Source organism: Typopeltis vanoorti, chromosome 26 (genome assembly GCF_054136105.1).
Source record: "Typopeltis vanoorti isolate ZY-2024b chromosome 26, IOZ_Tvanoo_1.0, whole genome shotgun sequence".
Lineage (NCBI taxonomy): Eukaryota > Metazoa > Arthropoda > Arachnida > Uropygi > Thelyphonidae > Typopeltis > Typopeltis vanoorti.
This window is the reverse complement of record NC_143574.1, coordinates 145,421-156,996: the sequence shown is the minus strand read 5'-3', so window position 1 is coordinate 156,996 and position 11,576 is coordinate 145,421. Positions and strand designations below refer to the sequence as shown.

General features: G+C 36.4%; 1 protein-coding gene across 1 annotated transcript in view; it reads left to right on the top strand.

Annotated features, from left to right (window-relative positions):
• The first annotated feature begins 2,455 nt into the window (after positions 1 to 2,455).
• LOC150092255 (receptor-type tyrosine-protein phosphatase T-like) overlaps positions 2,456 to 11,576 on the top strand; it is a 56,462-nt gene continuing 47,341 nt past the window's right edge. Inside the window, exon 1 of the mRNA XM_090414959.1 lies at positions 2,456 to 2,600. Coding sequence (XP_090271085.1) covers positions 2,560 to 2,600 — 41 coding nt within the window. The 5' untranslated portion in view covers positions 2,456 to 2,559. The remainder of the gene's footprint in view (positions 2,601 to 11,576) is intronic.

Genomic DNA, 11,576 nt, shown 5'->3' with positions numbered 1-11,576 from the left:
TAGATGTTGGGTTGGCTTGGTACAAATTTTTGTAGTACTGCAAGGTATATAAGAGGATTTCGTCATTATTTTCTATGATGTTTCCATTATCTGTTTTAATAGCAGATATAGTGGTGCACTCTTGTTGGCGTTTTTCTAGTGAAAAGAAATACTTTGTAGGGGCATCTGCGAAGTTAATATGTTTGCGTCGTGCTCTTATTAGTGCTCCTCTTGCAGAGTGCTCTAGGTGTGAGCGTATGGTGGCTTCTAGGGACTGGTATTCCTCAGATTCTGGATGATGCAATTGCTGTTGTTGTTGCAAATTTTTAAGGGCTGAATGCTTGTTCAAATTTCTTCGGTGACTATATTTTTGGGTGAATACCTTAACTTTGGATTTAAAAAGTGACCACCACTCGGAAATTGATTGTGAAGTAGGTATATCTCTGATGAGAGTTTCGATATAGATTTTAGAGGTTCTGAGATATTCTGTATCCTTTAGTAGGCTGTTGTTAAATATCCAGTATGCTCCTCCTTTGTATCTGGTGTGTCCAGGAAAGCAAATGTTAAGAAGGATGGAATCATGGTCTGATGCATGAGATGGATGGTATGTGACTCTCCTGATGTAGGGTAATGTGTGCATCGATGTGTAGTATCTGTCGAGCCGTGCCTGGTACAAGACACTGGTAGGACCACCTTTGGCTCTCCAGGAGAACATTTTCTCATGTGGGTGCAAGTGTCTGAAGGTGTCAGTCAGCTCGAAGTCATTTATTACATCCTGGAGAAGCTGAACTAGTGAGTGTCGATGTTCTTGGCATTGCTGTCTGTCCATTGCAGGATCCAGAGTGCAGTTGAAATCCCCTGCAAGTATGATGTGGTCATTGACCTTGCTGAGGTGGTTTCGCACAAACTCCAGTACCTGCACTGCAAGCTGGTCATTTTGTGGGATGTATATGTTAATGATATATATTTTCTTTCCTGTCTGAGTTGTAATGAGTGCATATATTGCACACCCAGGAAAGGTATCGATTATTTCTACTTTTAGAGCGCTGTTTTGGTGAATTCCAATGCTGACTCCCGATCCATGAAGTTGTATGGCAGGACAGTGGTGCATGGTATAAGGCCAGTTCTTCCAGTGTTGATATGAAGCTTTGCTATTTTTATGGAAGTTTGTTTCCTGCAGCATAACTATTTCTGGCCGGTGGGCAAGGATATGATGCAGGACCAGCCTGTTAGATAGATAGATAGATAGATTTTTTATTTTATTTAACTTGTTAAAATAAACATTACACGATAGGTAACAAGGACTATTTACATATTATATATTATATGTATATATATTTCAGAGAAAGAAACATTTTCCTTTCCGGTGTACAATAAAGAATGCAACAAATGAATTTAAAAATTTACAGTTCAGTTTCAGTCTGAGTTATCTTTCAGATGAAGCACATTGTCGTCGTCAATCCAGAAGAGGGTACCAGTCGGATTCCACGCCTCGCGACAGTTCATGTTTCTTTGAAGTGCTCAAGTTCCAACATAAGCCTGCTTTTTAGTTTCCGACGGAGGATATAGATGAGGGTTTGTGCAGTTTCAGTGATGGATGGGTGCTGGTTATTTCTTGTCTGTTTTAGGTAGAAGCTGAAGATGACGGCCTTAGCGCAGATGAGAGGCGAAATGACGAGTCAAAATAAAACAAATAAATAAAAAACCTTCTGGTATTTCTCGAGCGCGAGTTGTGAACCCTGGTGGAGTGTTACATTATTATGTATATTGGCTCTGTTCAGATTGGTGATTTTCCTTTTTCTTCTGAAAGATACGTTACCTGTTTTGTATATCGTATTTTTTTTAATGATTTCGCTGTTTTTTCTTAGACAAGAATTGGCATTACGATTCCTGTTTTAAATGTTTTTAAACTTCATGGATATGATTAAAAGTATTAAATACAATATTAGGTAGATGAAGTTTTTATTTCTGTTTTTAATTTTACGATGTCTTTAGATCTTATTTTGTCAATTTCAAGTATATATGACGTGATTGTCTGGAAGAATGTAGGACTCAGTTGGATTGCAGTCCACTTATACTATAGAATGGATCTCCAAGGAGCGGCATTGTACTTTTACATACAACAAAAGTTTTCTTTAAGGTGGTATTGTAATTTAGCATTTACATAGGTTTTTTTTAAACTTTTTAAGTGACCTACATTATTGTAAAACGCTTAAAACAGCAGGTTAAAGCGTGATCGGTAATAATGATTCGATATTTTCTGCTTGTTGCAGCACATGGAATTGGAAGAGCTTACAAGAAATATTAATACGAGTGTTTTACAAGTCGACCTTCTCTCACCCCTGCTGTGTCCAATTCTTGGTTAGCGCTTAAGTGTATTTCCTTCCAGTCCTCATTTCCTCTTCCGGTATATCGAAGATCTGTAATCTCTTGAGTACACTGCAATTAGTTGAGAATTTTATGAGATTTGTCGAGTTTCTGACAGTGCATTCTTATGTTTAGTGAGTTTATGAGTTCGTGAAGAACTGTCATTAGCTCTGTTGAGGTGTTTCTACATAACTCCTTCCACGTCTGTCAGAGATGAACAGCAGGATGATGAATAAAAGGAAACTCATTAATCTGTTCGTATACATTTTGTTCTTATTTGTTTATTTTGTTGTTTAAAGTTAGTGTGAATTTTTGTTGTGTGTTGATAAGCTGTTGCGGGTTAATCTTTTTTTTTTTTGATTATGAATTTCGAATGAATTAAAAATGGTCGTTTGCACTGACTACTTTTTTAAAGGAAATAATTATATTACATAAGAGAAAATCAGTAATGCAATAATAAAACATTGAGTCTAAAAGGCTTCGATTTGGCTGGGTCTTATAACGAGGAGTTTGCCATCCGTTATAATTATAATAGCAAATGAAGACTTCGGTATAGAAATTGTCTTAGTCTTTGCACCACTTAAAAGACAATCAACTCTGCCGGAAGCCCATATAGTCGTCCATATAATTTTATTAGTGCAATGCTACTTTAATAGGGAAGAATTATAGAACAATATCGTTTCTTATAGTCTTTCTTGTCCGATAACTGTTTCATGTATGTTAATGGGACTGATTTGCCTGTTTCCTGGAGGAAAAGTCCAGCCATCTCCGTATTATGCCTGCTAACTTACCTTTAGCTGAATAGGACTGATAAAAATTATGCGCGTCGTAAAAGGGATTCCAACTGCCCTGGTCTTTCTAAATAAACGGCTTCGTTTATACTGACTGAACTACGCATGCTCCATTATTATTATTGTTGCTGGTAGTAATATGCGACTTCAATACAGCAACTATTATGGGATGAATTTTACTCAGATTCGCTATTTGAAATTTTTACAAGAAAATGTCGAACTGTTCCAGTTTTCAGTTAGCTATATTCGGGGCAACAAAGAAATCACGTGTCCAAATTATGCATTACAAAATCTCTCTGACTTAGCGGAATTAGTAGAATTTGTCAGTACAGGAAGCTGCCTGCATGGCTCAGTGTTTGTTCTAAATGGATCACTTTTATCATAATTATGGAAAATTTAAAATTTTCGACGCATTTTTGTTCGATGAATTTTCATTGAACCTGACAAACAGCAAATTTCTGACATTCTGGCATTATAAATAGGCAGATGTCAAAACCGCATTATATATTATCAGTAATGTAACTTGCTAAATAGGAGAATAGTCTATAGATCCTATTTTTTTAAGGATCCCTAAACCAACTTTAACACACTCACCATGTAGAGTAGAAACAAAATATATAACTGTTTTTGATGAATCCTAACAGGAATAATACTGATGTGTTGTTCGCACTGTAAACACTAAGCGTTAGTCAAGTTCCAAATTTCAGATTTTTCTGTAATACAAAAAAAAAAAAAAAAAAAAAAAAATCAGGAATGAATTAGATCTGAAACGATCACAAAAATAAATACATTTCTTATGAAAGACTTGCACGTAAAGAGGAGTTGGTTTGGGCTTACTCGCAACATTGGAAATTTATTTATTGTGATTTCTAAATATTTCCTAACTTTTTTTTTTATTCATTCAATCATTCCACTTTATTCTGCTATCTTTAAATCGGACCTATAAAAAAGATACGATTAAAACAGCTATTGAAATGAATTGAAAAGTTTTAATGAAGATTGCAAATACTAAATTTGCATAAAATCGGGCTGATGCAGTCAATCTAACTGCGCATTTTGCGAAAGAACCCAAGTATGTTGAGAAAACATAGTGCCATCTATTGATCAAGGGTAGAACTATCATCCACTTTGGTACTTATGTGTATGAATGATAAAAAAAATAAGATTGCCAACTATGAATCAACAGATCAATACCCATATTGATGTGTTGATCAATACCCAGTATTGATCAACAGACTGGATATTGGAAGTGTCATCTAATAGAAGATAAATCTCTTTTATTATTACTATTAGGTGACACCTCCAAGGTGTCCAAGGATCGTGGGAAGGCGCACCACTCTACTACACACAACTCACCATCTTCACTACTTAATCTACTAGCGCTGCCATCATCATGCACACGTCACCATCTACCGCCCACCACCAATAGCATTTTTGTCTGTAAACTACGTGTGCTCTCTTGGTCATTTCTATGTATGCGGGATGAAAATTTCTGATGTGGACCCAAACGGAGAATCTAAAAATGAAAACCAATGATTTAAGAATGCTTATAATTAGCTAAGCAATTGCGCTAAGCTTGCTGTATTCATACTTCAATAAATGTCAAAAATATAAGAAGTAACTCTCATATGAAAGTCAATCTTTGTAACTACGAAGTTAAACATACTATTAGTATAAATCAAGGATTTTCAACGCTTGACTGAGAGCTTTCCAAAATTTCCTAAGAAATATTTAAAATATTAATTTTATTAATTAAAAATTAATAAAAATAATAAAAACGAATAAAATTAATTTTTTATTAATTTTAATTTTTTTTAAAAATATTATTTTAATATATTAGTTATTCGCACTGAATCTCAGCTTCCTACAGAATTGTAGGCTTACTAGCTCAGTCCCTTTAGACGATGCCCTTTGAATGGTAACATGGATTTTTCGAATCCTGTTTAGGACACAAAAAAATCTTTACGAGGGCTTTTCAGTTCAAGATGAATTAGCCATGTACAGGTAATAATAATAATCGTTAATAATAAACTGGCAAGTAGAACTCGTGTTCTACTTGCCAGTTTGCCATTTGTCGAGTGAAAAATCCGACTTTTCGGGAGAGAAAAAAACCCATCATTTTCCATGTGAGATAGGTTAACTCACCTTTAGTTGAAAAGCGTTGATAATTTTACGCGCCCTACACTGAATTCGAACCGAGTTACATAGGTGACAGGATTTCCCGACCTCCTGGAATTTCTGGATTTCCAGGCATACTTGAATCCAATTAAATAATTTTTTTGAGGGGGTGTGGGAAGTCATCGAGAATAAATTTATATAAATAGCAATAGAAGAGAAAGAAATTATACTGCTGTAAGAAATAAGTCTTCCATACAAACAGAATAAATCAAGCCTTGCTCGCAAATAGATTCAAATATGAATTTGAAAGACCTTGAGGTAAAAGTTACAAAGTCATCATCAACCACCCTAACTTATACAAAACCGAATGAATGTGAAGTCATAAAATTGCTCAAACCTTCTTCCGTTGCAATGCAGTCTGCTTGTTCCATCTATTAGATGATTGTTTCCAGAACTTACCCCCCTTTTAAAATTTTAGTAATATCAGCGTACCCCATTTTAGGTATTTATTTGTAACATTTTCGTTCAAGTAAATCTTACATCAGTTTATCCTTAACAGCGTTAATATTGACAAAAGTTTGAATGTTTACGATAATTAAAATATTATCTCATTATCATGATTAAATTTGGGTGTTTAATCTGCTTCCAATTAATTTTGTTTTGTTTTCACTTAGTTGCTTGTGACTAATGATATTAATGAATCATAAAATAATCATTAACATTAATGGATCCCGTTTACGAAAAATATGCAGATTTCTATTATCCTGATTACATACATCTATGAAACTATCGTATTTATTTTAAATGATCATAAAATAATCAAAACGTTTCGTTATGGATATCGTTTTACTGTTGAAGTATTCTTTTATACACTATAGACTTATTTGTTGCTCTTCCTTATTTTTGAAATGTACTGTGCTATAATGCAAACCGATTATTTTTACAGCTACGTATGTAAATCCTCTAATACTTTTCATTCCACCAAGATAGGCACGCTTTTAGAGTTAATCTTTTAGAAATGATAAAGCAGCCAAAATTCCACACATTCTTTACTACAGTCCATTTTTAATTCTTCGGCATTTTCTAATTTCAGAATCTAAACTAAAGTAAGTGCTTCGCTAATGCTGATGGTGTCGATCCAAAAGTAACTGCAGACAAGACAACAGTTTTTTGCACCGCCTTCCTGATAGAGGGGAGATTTCTCTTTGCTCCTCTGAAGATTCTTGCTTATATTATGTACACATGCAGGTGTATTTACTCATTCATTTGATGCGACGTTTCTTTTAAACTAGCATTGTGGAATTGAGAGCGATAGTATTACGCAATGTCATTGAAGATCAAGTAATCGTTTATCCGTTTTTGTTATTTTATTTTATTTATTTATTTATTGTAAACATAACAATCTTATGTACAGGATTAACCGGTTTATGGTTCTCTGCAATCAAGCAGAGAGGTTACATGCTCATACTCTTGTTGAGGTATGTTACGAAGAAATATCAGTTATAAGGTGAATTACATTTTTTTTTTAAATTTAAGCCATCTACAGTTATTTTGACATGATAAGAAGAACATAAAATCTGACATATATATGGAATAACATAACAGTTGCTATAGGACAATATTATCCATTTACATGAGAGTCACAGCTGATTAATATTCGCACTGTTAAGCACAAAAAAACTTTCTTCCCCCTTTCTTTGGGGGGGGAGAATGATGTCACTTCCATGTTGGAAAGTGGACTATGATGCAGTCGCCCTGCTCAGCTAAGAGTTGATTCCGTGGATTCCAGTCTTGGTGGAAAAGATCTAAGGTGTTGTTTTGCCTGTGGTAGTGATGCTCGTGTAGGATCCGACTCCTCACCTTTTGTTAGAAGGCTGCAATGAGCTGGTCAGTTGCCTCTCTCTGTGAAGTTGCTGAGCTGTCTGGTCTTGTATGTCTGAGGTAGAAGTTGTATATTACAGTATATTACCGCTTTAGCGATGATGAAGATGTAATTGTAGAATGAATGGTTATTTGACTCCGCATGGACGAGATTGAAATACTCCTCTTCTGTATGAAGACTACCACAAGTGAGAGCTGCCGTTTCCCGAGACAAACTGATTAATTGGGTGTTGACTGGGCATTCCAAGTAGATATGCTGGACTGTTCCTGATCGGTAGCAGAACAGGCATTTATCTGAGACATCCAAGTTAAATTTTCGTAATATAGTTGGAGTGAGTAATACACTGTGCCACATTCTCCACTGAATATCTGCGGGTTTGATGGCTCTTGTGCGATACGGTAGATCCCATTGAAGTAGTGTTTGGTGGGATGATGCAGGATTTTCCAATAAAGCACTTTGGTTTGACTGTTGTGTTAGAGTGCTGTAGAGATGTTGATGTTCCTGGGTGTAAGTCTCTCCCATGAATTATTAGCTTTTATCAGAAAGATAGGCACCGGATCTTCTGAGTCAGGAGGGCTGAGCGCTCCTCCGTAATACTATCATGCATAGCAGCTTGAAAAGCGGATTTTATAGTGTGTGTGTCTTCTCAGCCTGATTCCCGTATTACAGGTTTTCGAGCGATGTTGGAAAGCGCCAGGTGAGGCTCGGAGAAAGAATATTACCCAAGATCCTTACGCTTCGCCAGCTCCATGGAGGAAAGAAAACCTCTTTCTGAGTGATGGAGTTTCTTAGCATCGTGTTGTGGAAGATGGGTTCCCATGAAAATTTCAGGCAGCGATGCTGTCCTCACTGTGTGTTGGAGGTTTAGCTTCTTCCATCTTCGAAGGGCGTCTTTACAGAAGTTTGTTAGATTCACTGGCACGTGTGCCGTTGTTAAGGTTGTGGAGAAAGAGACACCTCTAGTGGCAGAAGTAAAAATGAATTTGGTGGTGCATTTGTGTGCCATTTCCTTTGTAGGATATTAAGGAGAAAGTGAGTTCGGAACGTTGTTATCCTGTTGTCAATGGAGGTCAAGTTTTGACTCCATCTTTGAGAGAAGTACATAGCTTAGAGTAGGAAAGCAGTTTATTTTGTTCCATAGGAATCGCTAGATTGCTAACTGTATTTGTTTGATGAATTTCACAATTATTGTTCTCCCTCTTTTGGAGGCAGATGTTCGTATTGCTACCTACTTTCCTAGGACTTGCTTGAAAAGTTTAATTAGTGTTTCCCAGTTCTTATCCACATAAGAGGGAGTATTTCCTAGGTAAATCCCCAGGTACTGTTTCCATCTTCGGACCAGTGACCAGACATTGGGAAATCGGTTCGGTGTGTCGATTTACCACACCACAGTCCTGTGGTTTTATGCGCATTTAGTTTTGCTCCTGAGGTATGTTGTTTGTATTTTATGGAAATCCTCTTCTTTGTGGCCTATAATTGTAACATCATCAGCATATGCTGTCAGTGTAGGTAGGAAAGTTTAGGACCGGATGCCCTAAGCAGCATGCTTAATCTACACAAAAAGGGCTCAATCGCAATTGTGTAAAGAGGACCGAAAATTGGACAGCCTTGTTTAATTTCTCTGCTGTGTGGTACAGATATGGTAAGTCTGTTGTTTAGTTTCATGCAAAAGTGTGCTTTGGCATACAACATCTTGATAGAATGAATGATGCCTGAGCCAAAGCCGAAGGCTCTCAAGCAGCTGAATAGGTAGGGGTGTTCATTGCGGTCGAAAGCCTTTTCTTGGTCGAATGTTACCAGACCCGTTGTTTCACTGTTGCTGTTGGCTATGTTTATGAGATATCTTATGAAGTGTAAGTTTTCGTGGATAGATCGCCCAGGAATGGAATGATGAGAGTTTCGATATAGTTTTTGCTACACACACACACACACACACACACACACACACACACACACACACACACACACACACACACACACACACACACACACACACACACAACACCATCAGTGGTATTTTGTATGTTATGAGTGTGTTCTCTAGCCAGTTTGCCTGTATGTAGTGAAAAATCAAAGTTTCCGGATGCAAAAAAAAAAAAACTACCATCGTGTGAGATCGGCTAATTCACATTGAATTGAAGAATATGCCTCTCTAGTCGAAGGGCGCAATGTCCCATCATTATAAATAAGAGAGAGAGAGAGAGAGAGAGAGAGAGAGAGAGAGAGAGAGTATCTAAGAAATATCGTTCATCTCAGAAAAAGAAGAAATTAGCACACACATATTTGTGCTAATAATGCGAATTTGATATCCCAATTTTGAAGTTTGCCGAAACCAGTGATTTTTTTATTTTTTTGAACAGATGAAACGCTACAAGGAGTATTATTAATTTAGGAAAATCTACCTCTGGGGAGAATTTAAATAGTTAATAAACCTATTCACATTTCACAGATGAAAGTTGGTGCGAATATCATGCACGAATTCGCTTGTCGTAACTAAGACACGCCAACGTAGTTCGTATGAATTTATAGTAATAAGTTGTTACCAGTTTTCATCTCAATGTTTTGAAAGTCTGAAGATCACGTAGCCGGCTTGTGCTGACTCGTAACTGAGCCTCCAGCATCAAGCGTGGTTTCAGCGCGCAGATGTTTGTTATAATGCGTGAGCGTGAATGTGAATTACTGTCAAAATTCACAGGCACGCACTATAAAGCTCATGTGAAAAAAAAAAAAAAATAGAGAGAGAGAGAGAGAGAGAGAGAGGGAGGGAGAGAGAGAGAGAGAGAGAGAGAGAGAGAGAGAGAGAGAGAGAGAGAGAGAGAGAGATTATTATTATTATTATTATTATTATTATTATTGTTATTATTATTAATATTAATATTATCCCATGGTATTATTACACCAGATCATAGAGGTTAAGTTCATGCATTTTATACAGCACCTTTTCTGGGTTGTTAGAGAGTTCACATTTGGAAATATTCACACAGTTTAGCAAATGCATTGGTGATGCTACCTCGATGTTACAGATTTTGAAGGTGGGGAAGACTTTTATGCCATTGCTAAACGTGATTGGTCTTGTGTGGTCGATCTTGAGGCGAGAGATCATGGTAGTGGCACAGCGATTAAACTTGGAGTTGATGGCAGCTCCTGGATTTTCTACTGAGTACCAGTGGCGAGTCATGTCCTGAAGAATTATTCTTTTTGTGTTTTCTTTTTGGGTGGTTTTAACAAGGTTGAAATCTGTGGTATCACTTGATGTTGCGGCGATTTTTGCTGCTTCATTTTCGTTTCGTTTCCCTTTAATCCCACATGGGATGGGATCCATTGGAAGATTATTTCGGAATCGTTATGTACTTTGTTTATGTTTTTTGCTATGTCTCTAAGTATTTCTTGATGGCTAGTGTAGCAGTTCTTAATAGCTTGAAGGGCTGCTAAGGAATCTGTGAAAAATATAAACTCCTTCGGGTTTTGTTTGTCCAAATATTGCAGTGCTGTGTTAATGGCTATTAATTCTGCATGGTATGAACTGCATCCAATACTGTTAGTCGTGTTTAGTTCTATATTATGAGAGCCATAGATGAGTACGCCACTCTCAGAATTGACATTTGAATTTTTGTAGATCTTTGTTGAGTCAGGTCCATATTCCATTATTTTTGAAAGGGCTAATGATCTCAAGATTTCAAGGTTTTCTAGGCTTTTTTTCTCATGTTTCCCTATTTCAGAGTTGATAACCATATTTTTCCTGTCTTGATTTGGAGGAAATGCTGGGTAGTCGGCTATTTTATTTGGACAATCCAAGGGAATTTTATTTTCTAGGATTTCATGCATTGTTGATTTTTTCTTTATTCTGTTTGTTGGTTTCCAGTTTTTAAAAAAAGGTTCACTTGTTCTATAATATGCAAGGTTGATTCTTTTTTCTACAAATTTGGTAAGATTTTCTTGCCAACTAATTTTTAAAGGAACAAGGTTGGATTCGAATTCTGCTATTTTTCCAGGAATTTTATTCCTTAGTCCACATATGATTTTAGCTGCATTTTTCTGAATTTTTATAAGCTTGTCTAAACTGCTTTGTGATGTTTGCATCCAGATAGGTGAAGCATATGACTTTTAGCATCGGCTCCCCACTCTTTACCTGAGATACTTTTCATGATATTTAGTCTTCTTTTTGCTCTGACTGCAACATTGTTGATATGTTTATTGAAGCTTAGCGATGGATCCAGAGTAGCTCCAAGGTATTTGGGGTTTTCATTAAATGTAATTAGTTGCCTGTTTAGCTTAATCTTTGGTCTCCACTTTCTGAGGTGGTTATTAATAGTAAAAACACAGATTTCTGATTCAGTAGGGTTAATTTTGATTTTTTGGTTTCCACAGTATGTAGTTAAACTTTCAATGGCTTTGTTTAAGTGACCTTCTGCTGTTTCTAGATTATTGTGAGCTGAGAA